The sequence below is a fragment of the Panthera onca genome, chromosome A2, assembly GCF_046562875.1.
Source record: "Panthera onca isolate mPanOnc1 chromosome A2, mPanOnc1 haplotype 2, whole genome shotgun sequence".
Taxonomy (NCBI): domain Eukaryota; kingdom Metazoa; phylum Chordata; class Mammalia; order Carnivora; family Felidae; genus Panthera; species Panthera onca.
The window spans coordinates 79,107,301-79,134,767 of NC_138340.1; the positions used below are offsets into that span (position 1 = coordinate 79,107,301).

Consider the following 27,467-nt stretch of genomic DNA (forward strand, 5'->3'; position numbering starts at 1 on the left):
CATTTGTTTTTAATTTTAATAAAAAAATAAATTTAAAAAAAACTGCATGGCGTAAAATGGGTATCTCAATTTCAAAAATGACATACAAAGCAATTCTCTATCTTTGTTGTAAAAGCCAGCCCCAGTCTATGGGCTGTGCTCCAAATGCTTCATTTGGAACCTAAAAAATTCTTCCATTTAAATGTAATATCAAGAGTGATTAGGTTGCAGGACAACCTACAAAAGCCCATAGATCCACAGATGTACTTGAAGCCTGCCATCAGTGCGGTAGGATTATTTGGGGAAATGCTTTCTCAGTTTCAGCCAGGGAAGACAGGACTGTAGGCCACCTGAGCCTGTCGCAGTCATGAGAGACCACACCCTTTGTTCGACCCTACTAGCTACCAGCTGCCAGGAGAGTAAAGACTTCCAGCCTGCACCCGAGCAGACTCCCAGCTCTAGGCCATACCTCTGTTACTCTAGCAAAAAGAAAATGGCTAAAAGAACAGGGATGCCCAGGGTGCCTGGGTAGCTCAGTTGGTTAAGCATCTGACCCTTGGTTTTGGCTCAGTTGGTTAAGCATCTGACCCTTGGTTTTGGCTCAGGTCACAATCTCACGGTTTCACGGGTTTGAGCCCCACATCAGGCTCTGTGCTGGAAGCATGGGGTCTGCTTGGGATTCTCTCTCTCCCTCTCTCTGCCTCAAAAAAATAAATTAACTTAAAAAATTTTTTTAATATAAAAGAACAGGGATTCCCCCTGGTGGTGGTAGCAATGACCCTGGTGGTGATGGTGGTAGTAATAGGCGTAAACTATAACATGATTATCTGTTTCCCATCTTTTCTCATTTCATCTTTGTGATAATCCTATCAGATAGGTGAGATTATTCCCCCCATTTTACAGATGAGGAAACCAAACTTTATGGAGGTCAAGAAATTTGGCGAAGATCGCACAGCCAGTGAGCAGGCAGCCTTTGAGAGTGTCTACACTTGCATGTTTTGTAAAATCGATTTAAATATGTGCTGGAAAAATGTTTTCAAACATTCCTTAGCATTTTAGCTTTTTTAGGTCAATGAAGAGTGAGGAAGGGCTGGATATGGCCTCTGAGTAGATGGAGCACTGTCTCAGATGACTGAATGTCACCATTTGACAAAGACTGACATGTAACTTCTGAGACCTGAGCTCCACAGCACCCCGTGTCCCTGCTAAATGACAGGTGCACAGTTAAAACGGGCTCCCGGGCTAGCCCTCCCTAACACAAAGACTAATACGGTGTCACTTTTAGACTGTGTTCTGTTTTTTGTTTTTTTTTAAAAAAAAAAATTTAGAAGGACATCTGGGTGGCTCAGTCAGTTAAGCACCCACATTTTGATTTCGGCTCAGGTCATGATCTCATGGTTAGCGAGTTCAAAGCCTGCATCAGTCTCTGTGCTGACAGTGAGGAGCCTGCTTTTGGAGTCTCTCTCTCTCCCTCTCTCTCTTCCCCTCACCTGCTCATACTCTCTCTCTCTCTCACTCAAAATAAACTTAAAAAAACAAAAAACAAAAAAACCCTCTTAAGATGCATCATCTCACCGGTGAAACAACCTGGTGAAAATAAACTCATCAGGTTCCAAAACTTACATCTGTCTTAGGATTTGCACAAGAACTTTAAGTGTATAGCAAATACACTTTTAGCTCCTCCTACATTGCCACACAGAACCAAGAGGCTATAGTTTCTTAAAGCTGCAATACAAAATCTGAAATGTTACCCCAAAAAATCCTCCAATAGGAAACTAGGAGGACAGCCGGGGGACATACGTTATGGGACTACTGTGCTTAGTCAAGATTTCCCCCTTCTTCTTTTTTTTCTTAATTTTTAAATATTTATTTTTGAGAGAGAGAGAGAGAGCATGAGAGGGGGAGGGGCTGAGAGAGAGAGAGAGGATCTGAAGCAGGCTCCTCACTAACAGCAGAGAGCACTATGTACAGTTCGAACCCACAAACCATAAGATCATGAGCTGAGCCGAAGTCATACACTCAACTGACTAAGCCACCCAGGCGCCCCATAATTTCCCTTTCTCGTTTTAAAAAGGCTGTTAAGATAATAATAGTAAATACTTATGTAACACTTAGTACATACCATGTTGAGTACAGGCACCACGTTTTTATTTTATTTTTTTAATTTTAGAGAGAAAGAGGGGCACCTGGGTGGCTCAGTCGGTTTAAGCGACTGACTTCGGCTCAGGTCATGATCTCACGGTTTGTGAGTTCCAGCCCCACGTCAGACTGTGCTGACAGCTCAGAGCCTGGAGCCTGCTTTGGATTCTGTGTCCCCTAATCTCTCTGCCCCTCCCCTGCTCACACTCTGTCTCTCAGTACTGAATAAAAGTCAATAAATTTTTTTTAGAGAGAGAAAGAAAGCATGAGCAGGGGAGAGGGGGAGAGAGAGAGAGAGAGAGAGAGAGAGAGAGAGAGAGAGAGAGAGAGAATCCCAAGCAGGCTCCACAGTCAGCCGAGAGCCTGAACCCAGGCTCAATCTCATGACCCTGGGATCATGACCTGAGCCGAAGTCGCTCAACTGACTGAGCCACCCAGGCACCCCTAGGCACCACTTTTTATTTTATTTAAAAAAAAAATTTTTTTTTTACATTTATTTATTTTTGAGAGACAGAGTGAGACAAAGTGAGAATGGGGGAGAGGCAGAGAGAGAGGGAGACACAGGATCAGAAGCAGGCTCCAGGCTGTGAGCCGTCAGCACAGAGCCCGACGTGGGGCTCGAACCCACAGACCATGAGATCATGACCTGAGTCGAAGTCGGATGCTCAACTGACTGAGCCACCCAGGCGCCCCCAGGCACCACTTTTTAAAATAGCTTTACATAAGTGACTCATTTGGTCCTCAAGACTTCCCCTGTAAGGTAGATAAATTATCCCCATTATATCCATGAAAGAAGCTGAGGCAGAGAATTTAGGTGTTTTGCCCAAGATCACGTAGTTATTAATGGTCAGTGGTAACAATGGATTTTAAAGAGAGGCGGTCTGGCTGCAGAGGCCATTACAGTACACTGCCTCACCTATATTTCCTCAGAACAATTACGCTTTATATATTTCCCCCTCTTTTTAACAGCAAGCAAAACTCCCAGCTGAGGCATCTCTGACTTATCCCTGTCTGAAACAGAAAACAGAGAGGGTATCACCCCACAGTCTCTTCTGGCCACTCCTGTCCCCTCCACTTCCCTTTTATACATGCTTCCCAAACATGCACACGACCCTGAGCTATGAATCCCGGGTTGACAGGAGGACTGGGGAGTCTGACGCCAAAGCAGGGCTCCTTATGCTAGCGGTCCACAAATAGGGTGACCAAGTGTTAAGCTGACCTGGGACTTTCCTAGTTTTAGCACTGAAAGTTTCCCAGAATTGTGCTCCCTTCGGCAGCACATCTACTTAAATTGGAAGGATACAGAAAGGTTAGGATGGCCCCTGCGCAAGGATGACATACAAATTCATGAAGCTTCCCATATTGGAGGGGGAGGGGGAGGAGGAGGAAGAAGGGGAGGGAGAGGAGGGGGAGGAGGAGGGGGAAAAGGAGAAGAAGGAGAAAGCTTCCCAGAACTGGACCCCTAACAGTCCTAGGCAAACAAGGAAAGTTGGTCACTCTGAGCTCTAGAACCACCACCCAGGAAGCTGTTAAAAAGTTGTGCTGCCCTTGACCTCCCTCCACCCCGCCCCATCCCCAGAGCAATTATATCAGACTTCCTGTGGGTAAAAGGACAGACACTGTGTTTGTAAAAGGCTCTCCAGGAGATTCCAGTGTGTGCCCTGGGGTGAGTGTTGTGGGACCATACCAAACACGAGCTGGGAGCTCCAAGACTCTCAGGCCTCCTGAACAACGTTTCTCAGACTTTCAGCTCCAGCCTCACAGGCTGCCTAAGGCGGGGTCTCAGTCCTGGCTGTCCACCAGGATCACCTGGGAGGCCTTTAACAGCTACCAATTCAGGAATGTAAAATGGTACAGCCACTTTGGAAAAGAGTTTGGCAGTTTCTCCAAAAATTGCACTTACCGTATGATCCAGACAATTCCACGGCTCTCGCTATTTACCTAAGAGAAATGAAATCACATGTCCACCCAGAGATCCATACCCCAGTGTTCACAGCAGGTCTATTTGCAATAGCTCCAACCTGAAAACAACCCAAAAGTCTTTCTGCGGGTGAATGGATAAACAAATTGAGGTACATCCATCCCCGGAATCTTGCTCAGCATTTCATTACCTAGCAAGGAATGAAATATTGATGATGGTGATTAATTAAGCCCAAAATGGCCTGAGAGATGGCATCAGCAGAGAATAGCTGACTCCACTAGGGGGCATCTGGACACTTCTCTTTAGCATGACTTCCGCGGGAATTGTAGATCCCAGGCCTTGGCTGCCCGAGGTGTGTTGTGAGAGGGAGCATGGTGCCCACAAAGGTAGTCGGGCTTGTTGGCACAGAAAACAATCAGTGAGGCCTGAAGACGTCAGCGCGGTCCCATGAGCTCCCAGCCTGACGCCATAGGCAACTGGGAATCAGATCGCTGCATTTCAGTGTCAAGGTGCTGGTATCATCTGAGGTTCAAAGAGCAGAGCTAGTTATTCAGGGACTGAGTAACTTGTGGAAAGTAAATGAAGTTCCTAAGGAGAAGACCAAATGTCTGGAGCTTAGAGCAATAAGCCGAAATCACGGTCTCCAGTGGACCACCACACAATCTTCTCTCCCTCCATTAAGGAACGTTAATGGAGGCCCCTCCCCGCAATGGGGCCTTTGGCCAGTCAGTCAAAAGATACCATGACCAGCCCCCTCTGTCTTCTGCTTTCCATAACCCTTATCCCCTCCCACAGGGGACCCTCTCTGTTTTAGTCCCCAGCCATTGTCTGGCCTCTGTTGTTCTGAGCCAGAGTCACTCTCTTAAGTGACCACACATCTTTTGGTCAACCCTGAAGGGTCAAGCACTTAGGTGGTCATTATTTTGGAGGGGGGGTGCATAAATTGGGCTTTGCTATTTGTGCCTCACTGTCATCTCCAACAAGGAACATAAAGCAAGTCCCCAAAGGAAGGATCAAAATGTACTGAAGAATAAGAGAGACCACATCAGTAGTTTCAAATTCTCCCCAGAATCCATCAAGAACCAGGGGTCCCAGGCAGCCCTTGGGTCCACAGGCTCCAGAGTAATGCATCTGCTCTGTCAGCTTAGTTCTGTAAGGGCTCTCCAGGCTCCAGTGCATTCCGCCACCGGGATCACTCAGGCTGCCAGCCATGTCTCTGTGAGAAAAATACAACTAAGGGAGCTTAGATAATGGAGCCCTGTCATGTGTGTGAATCCCAATGTGGTGCTCACCTGAATCTGTTCTACATGTGGGGATTCCACGCACAATGTCTTCAAAGGATTCTGCTGCTAAAGAGTTAGAAAAGCACTCGCCTACATCATCCTGAAATATTCTCCTTCTTAGAGACCAAAGCTGTGTTGCAGATTAGGGCACACAGTTTTCAAGCCATTTCAGAGAAATGACTCCTCCTCCTTCTTGGAACTCCTCCAGACCTTGAAGACAAAGAGCATTGTCCTTCCACTTTGCTCAAGGTTGTGCCAATCTCCCAACCACTAGCTATAAAGTCTCTTTCCCTAGTCCTCCCAGATGCTCAGGGCACAGAATTCTCAAGGTAGGCCCGACCTCTGAAGATTCAATCTCCCACATCCCCAGCACCTTGGCTACCTTCTGTTTCAGACTTGGTTCAGTCTCCTGGCATTGACTTTCTGGTTCCTTGTTCTACTCTCTGTTTTTCAACTGCTTAAAAATTATTGTTATTAAATGCTGATTTAAAAATTTTTTGTTGATGTTTATTATTTTTGAGAGAGAGAGGCAGAGTGAAAGCAGGGGAGGGGCAGAGAAGGAGGGAGACAGAATCCAAAGCAGGTTCCAGGCTCTGAGCTGTCAGCACAGAGGCTGATGCAGGGCTCAAACCCACAAACCATGAGATCATGACCTGAGCTGAAGTCAGACGCTTAACCGACTGAGCCACCCAGGAGCCCCTAAATGCTGAGTAGATTTTAAAACCTATAAAATACACATTAAGTATAAAGGAGCTTAGTCCATTCAGGCAAAGAAAAATCACATTACCATTACCCCTGAAATCCCCAGGATATTCCTCCAAAAACCCATTCCCTTTCCTCTCCCCTCCAAGGCAAACACTGCTGAATTTTGTGTACAATTCCCTCGCATTTCTTAATAGATTTCCTACATATATTATAATCTGTAAACAATGTATTGTTCTGTATGCTTTTTTAACTTTATATAAATTGATTTTTATACTACATATTCTGAGACAATAGACAATAAGACACTTTTGAGATCCACCCATATGTTTGCAAGTAGCTACAATGCATTGTTGCAATGCTTTATAGCATTCCATTGTGTAATATACCACAGCTTTTTAAAATCCCATTGTATTCTCTTTTTTTAATGTTCATTTATTTTGTAGAAAGAGAAAGAGATCATGAGGGAGGAAGGTGCAGAGAAGGGGATAGAGGATCTGAAGCAGGCTCTGCTCTGACAGCAGAGAGCCTAATGCAGGTCTTGAACTCTCGAACCATGGGATCATGACCTGAGCAGAAGTTACCTGCTCAACCGACTGAGCCAGCCAGGCGACCAAATCAGTTGTATTGTTGGTGAACTTTGGGGCTGCTGTCAGTGCTTGCTATTATGAACAGTACTATGAACATTCTTGTACATATATCCTGATATACCTGGACAAGAGTTGCTCTTGGAGTGGAATTTCTAGGTCATAGTGCAGAAACATGTCTCTATTACCAAGGTAATTGCAAATCATTTTTCCAACATGGATGTTCCAATTTACGCTCCCATCATCACTGTTTTGTGGTACTGTATCCTTGCCAGCCCTCGATATGGTCCAACTTCCTAATTTTTACTAGTCTGGTAGATGTAAATGGCATTTTCTTGTAGTTTTAATTTGTTTACAGGATTGCTGAAGAGGCTAAGAGTATTTTCATATGTTTATTGGCCATTTGTCTTTTCTCTCCTTGAAGTACCTGCAATGGGCTCTCTGTTGAAGGGTAAGGGCACAGGCTTCAGAGCCCGGCCCTCAAGGACCAACGTCCCAGCCTAGAGTTCAGTTTCGAAGGTACAGTGATGATTGAGTAGAGGACCTCCTAGGTACCTGCATCCCATCTTACTCAGTGACCCTCCCTCAAAACTACTGTCAGATGGTCTCAGATAAGACCAACTCCACGCAGCCTAGTTAAGCAGCAAAGATGTTGGAGCTCAGGATCCCAGCATGTGTCCTGACCGACGATCCAGTGGAGAAAACGGGCTACCTTCCTGCCCCATTGCCAACGCTGTGCTACAAGCTGCTCACACCAAAGATGGTACTTAGAACTCTCCACGGGTGGGGGGCGGGTGCGCTTGGTGGGGCTCAGTGGGTTAAGCCTTGGACTGTCAGACTTGGGCTCATCGAGATCTCCCTATTTGTGAGTTCTGGCCGCTGGAGGAGCTCTACGCTGGTGGTGTGGTGGTGCGGAGCCTGCTTGGGATTCTCGATCATTCTCTCTCTGCCCCTCCCCCACTTGCATGCACTGTCTCAAAATAATAAACTTAAAAAAAACAAACAAACTCCACCGTAGCCTCCAGAATGGCACAAGTTCCTTCTGTTATTAGTTCATCCTCTGTTAATTACCACGTGAGGTCTCATTCATTGGATCAACAAGTACTGAGCACCAGACAAAAACAGGAAAAGACAATCAGGCCCGCCCTCAGCCCCGGGGGAGGGGGGGGTGGGAGAAGCGGACCCTCGGCCCGCAAGGGGCTGTGCACGGGTCACCCTCAGCCTCCGTATAGGCCCCACCCCATCGGTGCCCCCAGCTTCCTCCTGGTGGTGAAGTGTAGAACTCCCTGTCCAGGTTGCCTTCAAGAGAGGCGCGTCACGTGACTGCGTCGGGCGCAGGGGGCGGGGCCGAACGGCCAGGCGCTGCCGGGTCGCCTAGCAACGGCGCCACGCAGAGCCATGCAGGCCCGCGGCAGCAGAGAGCAGGAGGCCAGGGATTATTTGGAAAAACATCGGATTATGGAGTTGCTGAACTATCTCACCAGCACCCTGCTCTTTTTCCGGCCAGGTAAGAGTCTTTCCCACTGCTCGGCTTTCTGTCCCACCGCCTCCGCCTCCCGGCGCGGAGCGGTTGCCAGAAATTCCCAGTACAGCCATCCCTCCGCGCCCGCGCGGCCACCGGCCGGCTCCCCTCTCCAGTACCCCCACCTCCACGCGCACACTCTCCCCTATGTCTCGGCGACTTGAGCCGTTCTGCCAACTAACGCTGTGGTCCTCAAACAAGTACTTCCTGAACGGCTTCTGTGTGCCCACCACTAGCCAGGTGCGCGGGGCTCACACAGGTGGAGGCTCGTGGCCGGTGGGAGAGAGGCTTCGAGGAGGGGCCTACTTAGTACTACGTGCGTGTGGGCGCAAGCCTGCCCTTGAGTCTCCTCTTCTGGAAAATGGGGATAATAGTACCCATTTTATGGACACGTGGGAGAGATTAAATGAGTAGTATACAAATTAGCCCTATGCCTGGCAACCAACATATGTTTCATTTTGGTTTTTATAAAAGTATACGTATGGGGTTTAAAAATCAAAAGCCACTCCAAGGCTTATCATGAATAACGGCATTTCCCTCCATGTCCCAGATTCCCATTCTACAGACGAAATGATTTCCCATTCGTTTAGCTATTTACCTTGATATTTCTAACAGACTTGCGCTGCTACTTACTAGTGTGCCCCCGCACCCTAGGTTTAGGCTTAGCTTTATACAATGGAAGATGAAACTTTAACTCTTACACACCTGCACCCACGTGTGCACGCTCGCGCACACACACGCACTCACACCTGTTCCCACTAATCTCCAATTTCCCAAGAAAGTTAGAATTCAATTTTGGTGTGACCAGTATCACATTATTATTATTAGGCAAATATCCACAGCTAATCCACGTAGTATGCTATGATTGTATTTCCTTTGTTGTCCCTGAAATTAATAATACTACATTTTAAATGTTTACTTAAATTGTCTTTGCAATTGTCGCCAATTCATCGATATCCCCTTGCTGTCACAAGCATGGATGTCCTCCCAGTACATTTACGTTCATCCAGCAGTCCACACCCCCAGGGCCTCCCCCAGCTCTCTGCCTGCTCCAGTCTGGATGATCGCTCAACTGCCCTGCTGTTCAGCTGTGATTCAGGGTTTTCCCTCACTTTGATCCTAATCCACTTCACCTGTCTCCTGCACTTAAAGCCTGCTTTCTTTTTTTTTTTTTTTTTTAATTTAAAAAAAATATTTTTTATTTTTGAGAGAGAGAGAGCGCCAGCAGGGGAGGGGCAGAGAGAGAGAAGGAGACACAGAATCCAAAGCAGGCGTCAGGCTCTGAGCTGTCAGAACAGAGCCCACATGGGGCTCTAACCCATGAACTGTGAGATCATGACGTGAGCCGAAGTCTGATGCTTAGTCGACTGAGCCACCCAGGTGCCCCTAAAGGCTGTTTTGTGGTGCTTGGGGCTCCTCCTTTTTTTTTTTTTTTTTTTTTGCTTTTTTCCCCTTTCTCTAGGGGAACATCCTCTAGTGAGCGGCTCTCTAAGAGGCTGTGCTTTGTTGGAGCATATATGAAAATGTCTCATCCTATTCTCAAACATGATGATAACCAGGGTGGATACAATTCTTGGTTAGAAAATACTGCCCTCAGAACTTGGAGGGCGTTGTCCATTGTCTTCTAATTGCCACTGTTGCTCTGAAGAGTCTGATATCATGATGTCATCAGATTCTTGATCTGTTTAATATAAGGCATGTTTTCTTCATCTGGAAGTCTTTCGGTTTGTCTTTTTACTTTATCCCTGGTGTTCTAAATGTTTATATGCCTTAAAGGGGGGTTGTTTTGTTTGTTTGTTTCTAATTCACTGTACTAGGTGCTTTGTGGTCTTTTTTAATTTGTAGATTTTTTTTCTGTCTCCTCCTTCTTTCCTGCCCTTTTTCTCTCTAGCTCTTTATTGTGTCAACCAGTAGAGTATCTCAAGGATTGATTTTTCTCCTTTAATTTAAAAGGCTTTGAACCCATCTGGCAAAAACAGAATTCTGTGGAAGGCAGGGTGGGGGGAAGAGAATCTCAGATATAGACAAATTCTCTTAGCAGCAGAGGATAAGGAAGAGGGAGTCTGGGAGTAGAGACAGGGAAAGAGCGTGAGCTGGGGAGCGGAGAGGAAGAGGGGGACACAGAATCCGAAGCAGGCTCCAGGCTCTGAGCTGTCAGCACAGCCCGATGTGGGACTGGAACCCATGGACTGAGAGATCATGACCTGAGTCGAAGTCAGACGCTTAAACTGACTGAGCCACCCAGGCGCCCCATATAATCATAATTTAAATAATGATCAGTGTTAAGAAACTGAGATGCTGTTATCCGCTGTAACAATATGAACTTCTTGAAACATCTCTACAAATGCCAAAGGGGGTGAGGTAGGGCGGAGAAAAGGACAGGTGAAGAAACACTGAGGAAAAGCTAAGGAGGGTTTGGCTGGCGTTCAGAATGCATATCAGTGCCCTTCAAAGTTCCCTGCACAAGGCCCCCTAATGGCAGAGGAGAGGGGACTTGTACCTTTGGTGTCTGAGACCTTAGCCTGATGCTGAATAATACATTTCTTTGGAGTCACTTGTTTTACCCTAAAAATGCCCGTTTCATTTTTCTACAGATATATTTGTTTCTTTTTATTATTATTATTTTATTTTTTTAAATGTTTATTTTTGAGAGACAGGGAGAGACTGTGAGTAGGGGAGGGGCAGAGAGAGAGAGAGAGACAGACAGACAGACAGACAGACAGACAGAATCTGAAAAGTCCCCAGGCTCTGAGCTGTCAGCACAGAGCCCGACTGTGGGGCTTGAACTCACAAGCGGTGAGATCATGACCGGAGCCGAAGTCAGACACCCAACCGACTGAGCCACCCAGGTGCCCCAAGACATATCTGTTTCTTAATGTAAATATTTCATATTATCAGAGTAGGATTGAATCTCAGGAAGAAATACTGTATTTGTCTTGGGTCCTTATGAAGCCTCTGGCATCCCAGTGTCAAAACCCTGGATTGTAAGGGATTTATGGAAAATAAGACTAGACAGTTTGATTGGGTTGTTATATCGAGGGAGCAGGTCCACAATCCCACATCTTCAACTCCAAAATTCTAAAAGCCCTGCAAACCTGCAGATTTTCATAACTCATTTAACGCCAGATCCTAGCATAACCTGAAGTCATGTGGTAGGAAAACGTGGCATCGCCTAGACTGTATTGGGAAACAGAGCCCCTGGCTGCACAGCCACTTTGCAGTGACCATTCTGTGCTATGGAAGGAGCGAGTATACAAGCTTAGGGGGTGCCTTTAATAAAATTAGAATTTCATTTTTAAACAGGAGGCAGTTGTAGTAACCCAGATGAGAGATGCTGCTGTGGAATCGTAAGTGAGGATAAGATATATCTGAGAGTGATGGAGAAGAAAAGTTCAGTAGAAACCGTCATGGTGAACTAGGTTTGGGCGTTCCAGATGGTTCGTATATTTAAGTCAGTGGAGCGCAGTAAAGCCCACAGCTTTGGGAGGCACATTGCCTGGATTCATCCTAGCTCTGGGCCTTGGCAAGGGACTGTTATGAGGAATACTAGGCACGTAGAGAGGGCTCGATAAACGTTAGCTGCGATTATTAAGATGTGGAACTTGAGGTTTGTCCCCCTTGAAGAACTGATTGTTATCAGCTGACATTGATGTAACTTAGGGGGTTAGTAACCTTTGGATCTTCCCTTCATGTTTTAAAGTTATTTCTTTAGGGCCACCTGCCTGGCTGAGTTGGTGGAGCCTGCGACGCTTGATCTTGGGGGTGTGAGTTCAAGCCCCATGTTGGGTGGAGAGATTACTTAAAAATAAAATCTTTAGGGGTGCTTTGGGTGGCTCAGTTGGTTAAGCATCCGAGTCTTGATTTTGGCTCAGGTCATGATTTTATGGTTCGTGGGATCAAAACCCCTTGTCAGGCTCTGTACCGACAGTGCAGAGCCTGCTTGGGATTCTTTCTGCCCGCCCCACCCCCTGCCCCTCCCCTAATTGTGCATGAGCTCGCTCTCTCTCAAAATAAATAAATAAACCATTTAAAAAATAAAAATAATAAAAATCTTTTAAAAAGTTATATCTATTATTTCTGTTGTAAGCACTTTCAAAACATTTTTTTTTAATTTTTAGAAAATATTTATTTTTGAGAGAGAGAGAGAGAAAGACACAGTGCGAGCAGGGGAGGAACAGAGAGGGAGGGAGACACAGAATCCGAAGCAGGCTCCGGGCTCTGAGCTGTCAGCACAGAGCCCGACACGGGGCTCGAACCCACAAACCATGAGATCATGACCTGAGCCAAAGTTGGACGCTTAACTGACTGAGCCACCCAGGCGACCCCAAAACATTTGTAGAAGCAGGCAGAGTATAAATTATAGACTCCAGACCTAAACATTATAGCATCTCGTGGAGTCTAAGGGATATACGGTAATAACACACCTAGTTCCCTTAGAATTATTTACTTACTCTATCCTTAGAAAGAAATGCAGTGAATTGAAATTTGAAATTGGCCTTTTTTCTCTGAATTTGATAGACGGCTCAGGGAGAAGCAACCGAAGACTACATACATGATGTGATTGCCTTTAGTGACCCATTTGTTTCTGTAGTCTCCTAAAATTTGTATGAAAAGGCACAAGAGAGATTTAAAAACATAATCACAATATGTGAATACTATTTGAATAAAAGTGTTTTTACTTTTACTTTTTAAAATGTTTTAAAAGATTTATTTATTTATTTATTTATTTATTTATTTATTTATTTTGGGGGAGAGAGAGAGAGAGAGCGTGTGCAGGGGAGGGGCAGAGAGAGGGAGAGAGAGAATTCCAAGCAGGCTCTGCACTGTTAGTGCAGAGCCTGATGCAGGGCTTGATCCCGGAACCATGAGATCATGACCTGAACTGAGATCAAGAGTTGGAGGCTTAACCGAATGAGCCACTGCTTTTTTTTTTTTTTTTTTTTTTTTTTTTTAAGAAGTGTTCACAATTCATAAAATTTGTGAGACAACTGGAAATATTACTGCCTGGCTATATGGAGGTATTAAAAAAATTTTTTTAATGTATGAATGAATGGTATTGTGGTAATGGCATTACGGTAATAGAAAAAGAAAAAAGTTCCCTCTTCAACAAAGGATATTGGGAAAACTGGGTAACCACATGCAGAAAAATAAAATTGGATCCCTATCTTATACCACCCACAAAAATAAACTCAAAATGGATCAAAGACTTAAACATAAAACCTGATACCATAAAACTCCTAGAAGAAAACCTAGGGAGAAGCTCCTTGACACAAGTCTTGGCAATTATTTTTTGGATATGACAGCAAAAGCACAAACAGCAAGATGAAAAATCAACAACTGGGACCACATCAAACTTACAAGCTTCTGCACCACAAAGAAAGAATCAACAAAATGAAAACGCAGCCTACAGAATGGGAGAAAGTATTTGCAAACTATGTGTCAGATAATATCTGAAATATAGAAAGAACTCCTACAACTCAATAACAAAGAAAACAAATCTTATTAAAAAATGGGCAGTGGGAGCTGCCTGGCTGGCTCAGTCAGAAGAGCATCCTGCTCCTGATCTCAGGGTTATGAGTTTGAGCCCCACATTGGGTGTAGCCATTACTAAAATAAATAAACATTTTTAAAAATGGGCAGAGGAACTAGACATTTTCCCAAGGAAGACACACAAAAGGCCAGCAGGTACATAAAATGATGCTTAACGTCACTAATCATCAGGGAAATGCAAATAAATATCACCTCACACCTGTTAGAATGGCTATTATCCAAGAGGCAAAGATAACAGGTGAGAATGTGGAGAAAAAGGAACTCTTGTGCACTGTTGGTAGGAATGTAAATTGGTATAGCTACTGTGGAAAACATGGGGGTTCCTCAAAAAAAAAGGAAAACAGAACTACCATATGCTCCAGCAATTCCACTTCTGGGTATATATCCAAAGACAATGAAAACAGGATCTCAAAGAGATACCTGCACTCTCATGTTTATGTAGCATTATTCACAGGAGCCAAGATATGGAAACAGCCTAAGTGTCTGTCTACAGATGGATGGATGATGAAGATGTGCTATGTTTATACAATGGAATATTATTCAGCCGTGAGAAAAAGAAATCCTGCCATGTGCAACATGGATGGCCCTTGAGGATATGCTAAGTGAGCTAAGTCAGACAAACACTGCATGCTATCACTTGTATGTGGAATCTGAAAAAGCCAAAGTTGTAAAAACAGAGTAGAACAATGAGTGGGGGTGGGAGTAGGAGAGACGTTGTGGAAGGGTACAGACTTGCAGCTATAAAGAAGTCTTGGAAACCTAATGCACAGCATAGTGCTGACAGACAATATTACTGTATCATAAATATCAAACTTGCCAAGAGACTCTATCTTGATTATTCCCACCCCTAAAAAGAAATAATAGTTATGTGATGTGATGAAGGTGTTAGCTAACGCTGCAATGGCAATCATATTACGAAATATAAATGTATCAAATCAACATGTTATATAAACTTACACAATGTTACATGTCAGTTGTATCTCAAAAGAAGTCCTTCTCTTTCAGAGATGTACGCTCAAATATTTATTAATGAAATATGATCACTGTGATTTACTGCAGAATAATACAGGAAAAGGGGACCTGGATGAGATGATGGTGAAATAAGACTGGCCACAATTTTTTAAAATTTATTTTAGGTTTATTTATTTTGTGAGAGAGAGAGACAAGAAGGGTCAGAGAGAGAGGGAGAGAGAGAATCCCAAGCAGGCTCTGCACTGTCCGTGCAGAGCTGAATGCAGGGCTCGAACTCCTGAACCGTGAGATCATGACCTGAGCTGAAATCAAGAGTCTGACACTCAACCGACTGAGCCACCCAGGTGCCCCTAGACTGGCCACAAATTTTAACAGTTAAAAGTTGGTGACAGGTTCATTTTACTTTCCTGCTTTTGTATATTTATGAAATTCTCAATGAGAAAAACAAATTTAAAGAATTTTGTATATATACATGTTTATATATATACAAACATATGTACACATGTTTATATATATACAAACATACATATATACACACACTACTGTGTGTGTGGTGTGTGCGCATAGTGTGTGTAGTGAGTGGCACTCACCTAAGCTGCTGCACCTTCTTTTGGCTTCTTTTCATCATAACTGACCTGCATTATTTCTGTAAAGTGGATCTTCATTTTTTATCTTTCATATTGCTTAAATGAAAGATGGCCTGCTTATCCAAAATACTGCTTTTATGTTAGAAATGAACATTCATGGGCACCTGGCTGGCTCAGCCGGTTAAGCATCTGACTTCACCTTGGGTCATGATCTCACGGTTCGTGAGTTCGAGTCCTGTTTTGGGTGAGCCACTTCTGTGCGCGTCTCTCTCTCTCTCTCTCTCTCTCTCTCTCTCTGCCCCTTGCTTGCTTGCACCCTCTCTCTCTCTCAAAAAAAAAAAAGATGGGGCACCTGGGTGGCTCAGTCGGTTAAGCGTCCGACTTCAGCTCAGGTCATGATCTCACAGCTCATGAGTTCAAGCCCCGCATCAGGCTCTGTGCTGACAGCTCAGATCCTAGAGCCTGCTTCGGAGACTGTGTCTCCCTCTCTCTCTGCCCCTCCCCTGCTCATGCTCTATCTCCTTCTCTCTCTCTCTTAAAAATAAATAAACATTAAAAAAAAAGTTTAAAATAAAAAAAAAACATTCATGCTTCCTAATTGGAAGAGGGTATTAATTAATCCAAGAGTCCCTGTTTTTATTTATATTTTATCCCTTCTTTTAGCTGGCTGCCTTCTTCCCTGCATCATGCTCTTCCTTTGTGTTGCTTTTCCACTCTTATCTGCAAATTAGAATCACCTGAGGAGTTGGGAAAAAAAAAAGCCCAGGTCCCATCTCTGCAGAACACTTATATACATAATTAATTGTTCGATGTCTTGCTTTTCTTGTAAGCAAGGCCTGTGTCCCCAGTGCCTATTACAATACCTTGAACATAGTTATTTAATAATTGTTAAATGACTGTTTCTACTTGTGATATATCTTAATTTTATATTGGAAAGAATTGGAACTATTCTTTTGCAGAAAAACCAAGAGAGTATTTAATATCTGTATTGGAACGACTGAGAATTGCCAAAATGACAGGCTTGGCTTTTCCTTTCTTTATGGATCATTCTAACATTGTGTCTATGTTTGAGATGATGGACACTTCAAATAAAGGCACCATATCGTTCGTGCAGTACAGAGAAGGTCAGTTATCATCTCAATTAAAGCAATAGTTTGTGGCCATTCCATAACTTTCCCTAGCTGAAAAGAATTCTCGCTTCGTAAATTTTCCTTTCTTCTCATTCTGATTTTACAGCCTTAAAAACCCTGGGTCTGTTGACTGCAGATGAAGTTTTAAAAGATGATGGACATGCAGTAACTCTGGATAAATTCAGACGTGAAGTGTAAGTTTATTTTTATGTGACTGGTATTTAAATAATACGGCATGACTTAAAGTACAATGAAAACAATTTAAAACGTAAGTTCCTACCTTTTGACAGAAACGTTTCAGTCCCTTGAAACTTTCAGCTGTCTAGAAAGCGAGGAGTGACAGCAAAATGTCAAGCCTGGGGGCAGGCGGCAGAGGGAGAAGGTGCTGGAATTAGGAAGTTTCTGGGGCACTTCCATTCTTTTCTCAGTGGGAAAGCCCAGCAGTTCTCAGAAAATGAGGTGGAGAAGCCCCAGTGTTCTGGAACTAACAGAAAAGTTCTGAGCCCAAATCCCTAGTTGGGAAACTTCCGTATAAAATATGGAGTAATGGAATTTCTCTCAAAGCATTTCCTCAAAATTATTTATCACCAGGTAAGTATTTACCGTCAGTATATGTTGTGAGGCCCCTGGCTGACTCAGTCAGTAGAGCATGTGACTCTTGATCTTGGGATCAGGAGTCCAAGCCCCCGTTGGGTGTAGAGCTTATTTAAAAACAAACAAACAAACAAACAAAAAACAGTATGGGAGACTACGTGGCTCAGTCAGTTGAGCGTCCGACTCTTGATTTCAGCTCATGTCACGGATCTTGCGGTTCATAGGATCGAGCCCCACATCCGCTCCATGCCAAAAGAGTGGAGTCTGCTTGGGATTCTCTCCCTCCCTCCCTCTCTGCCATTCCTCCCCACATAAGTAAAAAAATAATAATAAAGAAATAGGATAGGTTGCATGTCAGCCTGACAGTTTTATTTATTTACTTACTTACTTAAGCAGGCCCCATGCCCAGTGTGGGGCTCAAACCCACCACCCTGAGATCAAGAGTTGCATGCTCTACCACCTGAGCCATCTAGGGGCCCTAGGACAATTTTAGATGCAAGTTATATTACAGCTTTAAAAGTACTAACTAAATGCTGAATCAGAAAACAAAAAAATTGGAATAACATTTGATAGTTGTAGAAGGCCTCTAACCAATGTAATTCAATTTGTTTAAATGTTTTGTTCTCTAAGGATTTATTAATCAAGAAATTGGTATGTAACATAGTCCAAAAAGCCAAGGAAAAGTCAAAGAAAAAAGAAAGTTTAAGATTCCCGTCTCATTATCAGTTACATAAATATGAAACAAAAACTGTTTAATTCCCATCCTTGCCCCGGGGAGAGACTGAAACACAGTGCCCTGGCCTGAAATGTTTCATCCAAAAGAAAAGGCTGCCTGCCCACTGTCCTGGAATGGAATTAGGAAGGATTTTAAATGTAAGGACATTTGTGGAATATGAGAGCAATTCTATTTTGGTCACCACCTCATAATGTTTTCTTAGAGGAAAGACAGTGAATTTCCAAACCAGATACGGGAACTTCAATTATGAACATACATTCTAAAGTGATTTTTTTTTTAATGTATTTGCTGTGTTTGATTATCTACAACAGTCTCCCTTAATTAGCACAGGAAATTGAAAATTGCTTGTAATTTATTATCTCTGCTCTTGTATCTTGTTCAACAGACATACTTAGCATTTACATTTGTAAATGGAATTACTCGGAGTTTTCATGACTTCTGAGTTTTCTGGTTTTGTTTTCTTAGGAACAAGAGGATGGAGGAAATATGGGCAGCGTTTTAATAATGCCATCAGTCCAAGATAATAAATGATTCCATAAAGTTTTCAACTGTCCAGTTTCATTAACTCAGAACTTCATCACATAACTTGACATCCAGTTGGCCTCCTCTTTGTTAAAAACCAAAACTCCAAAACAAGAAAAGATGCTTTATTTTCCCGTGTTAGGCCAGTTTGTCCTCAAATTAAGTAGAATCTCAACATCTTGTTGAGCCAGTTTGTAAATTCCAACTTCATTTAAGGCCTCGGTGGCAGGAGGCTGCCCTGAGGCTGACTGCAGGACGTCTTTCAGAAGGAGGGCAGAGCCAATGTTCAGATTCAAAACAATACACGCTTCTTTGACACTGTTTAAGAAAAAAAAAAAGCAGGAGGGAAATGAGATATCCATTATCTGTATCATCACGTTATTCCATAATATTTTCATTTTCAGAAACTAAACAGCTTCCCTGCACTGCAAATCCACATCCCTCTCTAGAAAGTATTTATGGATTTATTATTTGGCTCTTTTAACATGTAAGGACAATGTATGTGTACAGTGTTTCTATTTCATTAGATTACTATAATGTGATAGGATCATTGTTTTCCATATGTGTGTATTACTCTCCAAAAGGTAATACTGACACTAACATAATAGCCTATTAAATGTGGCTAAGACTTTAAGTAGATTACAATATGGGAAGAGAAACTAATAAAAAAGAAAAAAAAATTCAGATCTCTTACTAAAATAAAAATCATTTTTTCATTTTATAATAACTTTAAAGGGACTACTTTATAATCTCAAACTCCCTCTCCCCAATAATTTAAATTTCAAACCAATAATTCTAAAAATGGTTTGAAGAATTTTTCTGACATTCATTTATAGTTACGCTTAGAACCAAAATCAACATAAATATGTAAGAAAACCACTTTCTTCATGCCTGGCCTACTATTAGGTACCAGGCATATTTTTAATTTCTTCTATTTATTGACTATGGTACAACTGCACTTGCCTTTATTTTCTACTTGTCTCTCCAGTAACAGGCAAATAGAAGCATGAAACCAATGGTGGGAACAAAGCCCAGCCCATAACTCAGATCCAGTTCTGATAAATTTGGGGGGGACGGGGGTCATGGGTCACACCTTAGAGTAGCTGGGTACATGATGAATGTTTTCAATTTTTAGCTGATGCTGAATTTATCCCACCACACATCACGGGGCCCCTAGGGCTGTGAAAAGAGGAATCAACATCCTGTAAAGCTTGATGCCATCAACAGTCATTGTTAAGTTCTGAGCTTACTGTTTGAAGTAATTTTCTGGCCTCTTGCAATAGCGGGAGAACAGGGGGAACAGGTTCCGAGTCATATCAAACTGGAGCTGAGCTGCCCCTCCCTCGTTGAAATGATTGGCAAGAACGATCTGAAACAAAGAGCAGTTCGCGTCACACGTGCCTTTGCCATCAGGGCCCCGGAACGCCGCCCGCTCTTGCTTACTTCTTGGTAGATGTACACATCCAGCTTCTCCACAAGCACCTGCCAGAAGACTGTGAACAAGGAGAAGCAAAGCTGCTCCTCCAGCTGGAGTAAGCGGTCTCTCACGGTGAGCAGCAGCGGGCAGGCCGAGCTGGACAGGGACATCACCGCCTGCTCCGACTGCGACGGCAGCGACAGCCACCTGCGAGGGACCAAGACCGCACCGCCTGCAGCGCGTTACATTTTACTACGGAATCTTCAAAACCTTGTACTTTTAGAGATGTGACCAATCATTTTACATGTGGGGAAGTGCACTGTCCTGGGGCATCTTGGTTGGATAAGAGCAAAATGTACAGCCCAACATTAAAAGCCGTCTCAGAAAATAAATATAACTATATTAATACACTGGTTCTCCATTAAATACTCCCTTATTTAATGAGGATGACACATCATTTCCTTAATGTGACTTACTGAAATAATAAATGTAACATGTATTAGCATTAAAGACATCAGGTAATTTTATGCTCTGGTTTTCGGCAGAATAACAGGGACTAAGCACACTTGCAAACGGATTACAAATGCTCGGTGTGACGGGGACTGTGCTGGAGAAGACAGACCCTGCCTGTTCTCACAGAGTACGCAGTGTGGGGAAAGGGACAGAGACCACAGAATCACGACAGTGGATACAGAGTACCCTGCAGGCATGCATGCAGAGTACTGTTGGGGCACCAGGCCACTCAGCCCCACATCCCAGACTAGTTGTGACTATCTCTGTAGTCACAACTACATCTGAGGGTTAAATTAGGATCAGTTTATTCTGATTAAGAATGTCTGAACAGGGACCCCTGCGTGGCTCAGTTGGTTGAGTGTCTCTGACTCTTGATTTCAGCTCAGGTCGTGATCTCCTGGTTCATGGCTTTGAGCCCCATGTCAGGCTCTGTGCTGACAGTGCAGAGCCTGCTTGGGATTCTCTCTCTCTCTCTCTCTCTCAGGATGAATAAATAAACTGAATAAATGTCTGAATATATTTTAGAAAGCTTTCTATCAAAAATGGTTAAAAGTTTGTAGAGCAAAAGGCCAAACTCTGCTATCTAGACACCTTGGAAATTTGCATATATCATCTTTCAATCTTTTTTAAAGTTTTTGTTTTAATCACTGATATTCATCACCAAGTGCGCGCCTTAATCCCCATCACCTATTTTACCCATCCCTCCACCCACCTCCCCTCTGGTAACCATCATTTGGTTCTCTAGTTAAGAGTGTTTCTTGGTTTGCCTCCCTCTTTTTTTCCTTTGTTCATTTGTTATGTCTCTTAAATTCCACATATGAGTGACATCATATGGTATTTGTCTTTCTCTGATTGACTTATTTTGCTTAGCATAATACTCTCTAGCTCCATCCCAGTTGTTGCAAATAGCAAGGTTTCAAAATTTTTTTATGGCCGAATAATATTCCATTGTAGATATACACCACATTTTTTTTTTTTTTATTCATTCATCTATCAGTGGACACTTGGGCTGCTTCCATATCTTGGCTCTTGTAAATAATGCTGCCATAAACATAGGAATGCATGTATTCCTTTGAATTAGTGTTTTCATATTCTTTGGGTAAATACACAGTAGTGTGATTCCTGAATCATGGGGTAACTTTTTGAGGAAACTCCATACTGCTTTCTAGAGCGGCTGCACCAGTTTGCATTCCCACCAACAGTGCACAAGGGTTCCTTTTACTCCACACGCCCACCAACACCTGTTGTTTCTTGTGTGTGTGTTTTAAGTTTATTTATTTATTTTGAGCGAGTGAGCAGGAGGGGCAGAAAGAGAGGGAGAGAGGGAATCCCAAGCAGGCCCCGCACCGTCAGTGCAGAGCCTGACACGGGGCCTGAACTCATGAAACCGTGATACCAGGACCTGAGCTGAAACCAAGAGTCAGACGCTTAACCGACTGAGCCACCAGGTGCCACGTGTTTCTCGTGGTTTTGATTTTTAGCCATTCGGACAACTATGAGGTGATAGCTGACTGTGGTTCTGATTTGCATTTTCCTGGTGTTAAGTGACGATCAGCATCTTTTCATGTGTCTGTTGGCCATCTGGATATCTTCTTTGCAGAAATGTCTGTTCGTGTCTTCTCATTTTTGATTGGATTATTTGTTTTGGGGGTGTTGTACCAGTTCTTGATCTATTTTGGATACTAACCCTTCATCAAATATGTCATTTGCAAACATCTTCTCCCATTCAGTAGTTGCCTTTTAGTTTTGTTGATTGTTTTCTTTGCTGTGCAGAAGCTTTTTATTTTATGTAGTCCCAATAGTTTTTGTTTTTTTGTTGTTGTTTGCTTTTGTTTCCCTTGCCTCAGGGGACCTATCTAGAAAAAAGTTGCTATGATCACTGTTAGAGAAATTACTGCCTATATTCTTTTCTAAGATTTTTATGGTTTCGGGTCTCACATTTAGGTCCTTAATCTATTATGAATTTATTTTTGTGTATGGTGTAAGAAAGTGGTCCAGTTTCATTCTTTTGCATGCAGCTGTCCGGTTTTCCCAGCACCATTTGTTGAAGAGACAGTCCTTTTCCCTTTAGATACTCTTTCCTGCTTTGTCAGAGATTAATTGACCAAATAGTTGTAGGTTTATTCTGGGTTTTCTATTCTGTTCTTTTGATCTATGTGTCTATTTTTGTGCCAGTACCATACTGTTTTGATCCTACAGACTTGTAATAGAACTTGGAAGTCCAGAATTGTGATGCCTCAGCTTGCTTTTCTTTTTCAAGATCGCTTTGGCTATTTGGGATCTTTTGTAGTTTCATCCACATTCGAGAAATGTTTGTCCTACTTCTGTAAAACATGTTGCTGGTATTTTGATAGGGATTGCATTAAATGTGTAGGTTGCTTTGGGTAGTGTAGGCATATTAACAATATTTTTTCTCCCAGTCCATGAGCATGGAATGTCTTCCCATTTCTCTGTGTCGTCTTCAGTTTCTTTCATCAGTGTTTTGTAGTTTTCTGAGTATAGTTCTTTCACTTCTTTGGTTAGTTTTATTCCTGGGTATCTTACTGTTTTTGGTGCAGTTGTAAATGGGACTGTTTTCTTAATTTCTCTTTCGGCTGAGATGTAACAGATTTCTGTACATTGTGTACACTGTGACTTTGCTGAATTCATTCATCAGTTCTAGCAGTTTTTTGGTGGAGTCTTTTGGATTTTCTATATATGGTATCATGTCATCTGCAACCAGTGAAAGTTTGACTTCCTCCTTACCAATCTGGATGCCTTTTCTTTCTTTTTGTTACCTGATTGCTGTAGCTAGGACTTCAGTACTGTGTTGAATGTGATGGTGAGAGTGGACAACCTTGTCCTGTTCCTGACCTTAAGGGACAGGCACTCAGATTTTCCCACTGAGGATGATATCAGCTGTGTGTTTTTCACACATGGCCTTTATTATGTTGAGATATGTTCCCTTTAAACCTACTTTGTCGAGGATTTGCTGTCATGAATGAATGTTGTACTTTGTCAAATGCTTTTTCTGCCATCTATTGAAATAATCACATTATCCTTCTCCTTTCTCTTATGTTGATGTGATGTATCATACTGATTGATTTGTGATACTGAACCACCTTTGCAATCCAGGAATAAATCTCACTTGATCATGGTGAATGATTCTTTTAATGTATTGTTGGATTTGGTTTGCTAGTATCTTGTTGAGGATTTCTGTACCCATGTTCATCAGGGATATTGGCCTGCAGTTCTCTTTTGTTGTGGAGTCTTGGTCTAGTTTTGAAATCAGGGTCATGCTGGCCTCAGAATGAATTTGGAAGTTTTCCTTCCTCTTCTATGTTTTGGAATAGTCTGAGAAATATAGGTATTTATCATCTTTCAACTTTTAGCAAACTGGATTTGAGAGTTGAGTAATAAGAAAATATGAAGGACTTACCTTTCTTTTTTATACAATTTTGCAGCATCTTTAACTTCTCTAAAAACATGGTCTACTTGGCGGGTCAACATGTCATGCTTTAAACGCTCCAGTAGGTTAATCATATCATCAAAGACAGAACTCTCCATAGAGGCCAGCTGTCCCAGCTGCAATTTACTGAGGGTGTTATTCTCTGCAAAGACCTCCAGTGCTGCCTGCTGAAGTTGCAGGAAGAACTGAAAGCAAAAATGTATTAACATGGTCATTAAGATGCTTCCTTTTTAACAGCATGAAATATAATTCATGTACTACAACTCACTTGTTTAAAGTGTACAATATATTGGCTTTTAGTGTATATTCAGAATTGTGCATCTAACGCCAGTGTCAATTTTAGAATGTTTTCTTTACTCCAAAAAGATACCCCACACTTAACCATCATCTCCCAGTCCCCTCCGTGCACCCTCCCACCCTAGGCAACCACTCATCTTTCTGTCTCTATCGATTTGCCTCTTCTGGATGTTTCATATAAATGGAATCCTATAATTTCTGGCTCTTTCTGACTGGCTTCTTTCACTTAGTATGTTTTCAAGGTTCATCTATGTTGTAAGATGTATCAGTACTTAATTTCTTTTAATTGCTCAATATTCCATTATACGGCCGTACCACATTGTATTTAGCTATTCATCAGATGACAGACAGCTGGGTTCTTTCTCGTCTATTATGAACAATACTGCAGTGAACATTTGTGTGTATGGTTTTGTGTGGACAAATGTCTTCAATTCTCTTGGGTATACTGGGAGTAGAGCTGCTGGGTCATACGGCAATTCTGTGTTTAGCTATTTGAGGACCTGCAGACTATCTTCCACAGTGGCTGTACTATCTTACGTTCCTACCAGCTGTGTGTGAGGGTTCCAACTTCTCTACCTCTGCACTAGTGATTGTTATTATGTCTTTTTTATTATAGCCATCTTAGTTTATATTTAGTGATGTCTCACTATGATTTTAATTTGTGTTTCCCTGATGGCTGATTTCTTTAAGTACTCATTTTCTCCGAACACAGACTGAGAGTTGTAGTAAGCAGATTTATGAGAGTTAAGAGAATTAAAATGTCACTTTTACAGTGGCATTTTAGGTAGAATATGTATTATTTTTTTCTGCCCTACAGAAAAATAACGCTGTGGATATTTAGCAAAAGATTAAAGGCAACCTAAATGCCCATTAGTAGGGGACAGGATATGGCCACATTAAGTGATTGTTCAGGGATGGACATGAGAGAGGCCACACTGGTATTTTCTGCTGAACCTATCAGAGAAGAGGCACTGGTCCTCTCAGTGCCTGGACAGTGGGAGCCTGGAGCCACCTGTGGCCACACTCCCAGAGCCTGCCTGACAATGAAGCCAGAAGGGAACAAGTCCAGGGCAGCCATGCCTACTGCTTTCAGTTACACAAACAGATTCCTCACCGACTCACCCCACTCCCCCTCCCCTCCCCTCCCTCCCCTTTATTACAGGCCAGCACCAATCTAGCTTCTGTCACCTACAACTGAAAAATTCCTGACTCTGAATGGCTGGGTATGTCTGGCTTGGCGCAATCTGGCAATGGACAGACAGCTATTAGTACAGAATCGAAACTAATGGAAGGTGAGCTCTGTACACTCTTCCTTTTTTCTATCTAGGCAATACAAGAGCATTAGTGATTTTTATTTTAAGCGTTCACAGGCTGAAAGACCATGAAAATGGGTAAATAACTTCTTATATTAAACAGAATTTGTAAAATCATAACATACAAGGACAAAAAATTCATTCATGATTTGAGGAGCTACTCTAAATTTGGTTATTCTTCTGTTGACAGAAGGACCCAGTTAATTCAGCAGCGCATTACAAATTTCCTAAGGACAGGGATGATGGCCAATTCATCTTCGTTAACAGACTATGGCACCAAGTAAAAGTAGTTAATGATGTTCCACAAATAATTCGTTGAAGCTAAAAATCTGGCTTCGAATGAGTCTCTTATTAGATCATCTGGCACGAGAATCAGGAATGACAATTTGTTTTATGACAAAGTTTAGCAGAAAATGGAGCAGTGTGGGGGCTGAGTGAAAAAAGTACTTACTAAAATGAGGAAAACAACACATAAAAGTACACAATGAGAATTGTGTAGCATACGCAATAGAATACAGCCCATGTGTTCTAATTAGGTGACTTTATAAACAAATGCCATTAGTCAGTACACTCTATATTCATTTTATGAAATAATTATTTTGTGTCTTATCTTCCTTGCTTAGCAGAATGATACTATGAATGTGGACCTCAGTTAACATTTTTGTTGAAAAAGGCTTTTAAGTCCCAGCCAGAGTCCAGAATATAAACTATGTTTATCAGGTTTTTATCTTATTTATGTCTATTATTACATTTATTTTTGTTTCCTATTTTTTAATTAATTACCCTGTATGTAATTAAGATAAAGACTTTTCTGTTTTGTTTATTCTTTCACAGTAAAGGAATACATTTTCTATATAATGCGTTAGCAGTATATGCTTTTTGTTAGAAATTCATAATGTAAAATATATTATTTTTAATAAAAACTTAAAAAAACAAACATATATCTATTCTTATTATGTTTTCAAGACTCTGTCCTTAACCTGGACACTGAGTATTTTTAAATGCCTATGTTTGATTATATTTCATTTCTGCTTTTTTTTATTACATTAAGACTTGACAATATACAGACATTTTAATTTACCTTGTCCACCTCTGTGACTCATGTGAACACACTCAAAAATTATGTTTTCTAGTATACTATGAACTTATCACCAATCCTCAGTTAATCAAGCTTTCGAATTATTCTACCCTGGAATTTTTCAATTCCCACTTTATCTACCACATTTAAAAAGTGGTATTATTAAGTCTTTAGTTGACATTATAGTTGTTTTGTTGTTTTACTTTCCTATTTTCATTTCATGACACAATCATATAATACTTTACATTTACAATGTACCTTAGTACAGTTTGTTTTTTTTTCCATTTAATGTATACTTCACTGTTTTATGGTCATGCAAATTCTCTGTTAATACTTTCTGTCATGAAACCTACTTCATGGGACACAGTGGTGAAAACCCAAGCTGATTTCTGTATCTATACACATGATCAGGGAATAGTGATTCCAAACCCAAGAGCACCCTGTCCAAGAAGTTCCTGGAGCTCCTCTGAGGTCATTCTAATATCTAAACATCATCAAAGGAATTAATCTATGTTAAAGTTTTAAAGGCTAATTAAGTTTCTTCATTTTTGGCTAGAAATACATATTGGAAAATCTGGTTAGCAAAAGCCTTGAAAACCAGTATAGTCCTTGGATTAATAAAAAGAGTAAACAGAAATTATTTAATAATTGTATTTAGGCAGACCAAATGAATGTGTGTGGAGAAAGGAAGGATAAATAAAATTCTTGGAGGCAAAAGGCCTTACAGTACTTGCTAACCGGACCCAAGGTTTTGATTTTTAGATTTAAGACACCTCCCACTATAAGAAATTAACTTTCTTGGATGATGTGATAATGGTATTGTGGTTATGGGTGGTTTTTTTTTTTTTTTTAAGGAATTATTTTAGAGATACATTTTGAAATATTTATCATGAAATATACCTTAAGATCTTCAAAATAATCAAGTGTGGGAGGAGGAGAAGAGGCTTAAATAAAACAAAATTGGTACAAGAAGCTGGATGACAGGAACATAGGAGTTCATTTTATTATTCTACTTACTCATGTTTTAAAGGCATTCAAAGGGTATCAAATGTTATTTTTATTACTTTTATTTTACTTTGTTATGTAATCTTTACCCCAATGTGGGCTTGAACTCACGATCCTGAGACCAACAGGCGCAGGCTCTACCGACTGAGCGAGCCAGGTGCCCCTCAGATGG

At 41.9% G+C, this 27,467-nt stretch overlaps 2 protein-coding genes and 1 non-coding gene across 8 annotated transcripts in view; 2 read left to right on the forward strand and 1 right to left on the reverse strand.

Annotated features, from left to right (window-relative positions):
* Nucleotides 1-3,379: 3,379 nt before the first annotated feature.
* LOC132679932 (U6 spliceosomal RNA) lies at nucleotides 3,380-3,485 on the forward strand. The gene has a single exon (XR_009610418.1). It is a non-coding gene; the product is annotated as a U6 spliceosomal RNA (small nuclear RNA).
* Nucleotides 3,486-7,948: 4,463 nt separating this feature from the next.
* On the forward strand, nucleotides 7,949-18,250 carry EFCAB10 (EF-hand calcium binding domain 10). 2 transcript variants are annotated; one of them, XM_060633831.2, is made up of 4 exons: nucleotides 7,967-8,118; nucleotides 16,202-16,366; nucleotides 16,479-16,566; nucleotides 18,168-18,250. In XM_060633831.2, the coding sequence occupies exons 1-4, from the start codon at nucleotides 8,010-8,012 to the stop codon at nucleotides 18,202-18,204; spliced, it is 399 nt and encodes a 132-aa protein (XP_060489814.1). In that variant the 5' UTR covers nucleotides 7,967-8,009; the 3' UTR covers nucleotides 18,205-18,250. The 2 variants fall into 2 exon arrangements, with proteins under 2 accessions (XP_060489815.1, XP_060489814.1); XM_060633832.3 differs by lacking the exon at nucleotides 16,202-16,366 and having other exon boundaries at nucleotides 7,949-8,118.
* Nucleotides 17,956-27,467, reverse strand: part of RINT1 (RAD50 interactor 1) — a 29,531-nt gene continuing 20,019 nt past the window's right edge. For 2 of the 5 annotated variants that reach the window (XM_078442546.2, XM_078442547.2), the window contains 4 exons: nucleotides 23,573-23,787; nucleotides 19,668-19,848; nucleotides 19,475-19,593; nucleotides 17,956-18,542 (listed from right to left, as the gene is read on the reverse strand). In XM_078442546.2, coding sequence (XP_078298672.1) covers nucleotides 18,350-18,542; nucleotides 19,475-19,593; nucleotides 19,668-19,848; nucleotides 23,573-23,787 — 708 coding nt within the window. In that variant the 3' untranslated portion in view covers nucleotides 17,956-18,349. Of the gene's footprint in view, nucleotides 18,543-19,474; nucleotides 19,874-23,572; nucleotides 23,788-27,467 lie in introns of all 5 variants that reach the window. The other 3 variants (XM_078442544.2, XM_078442545.2, XR_013554012.2) reach the window with 2 other exon arrangements.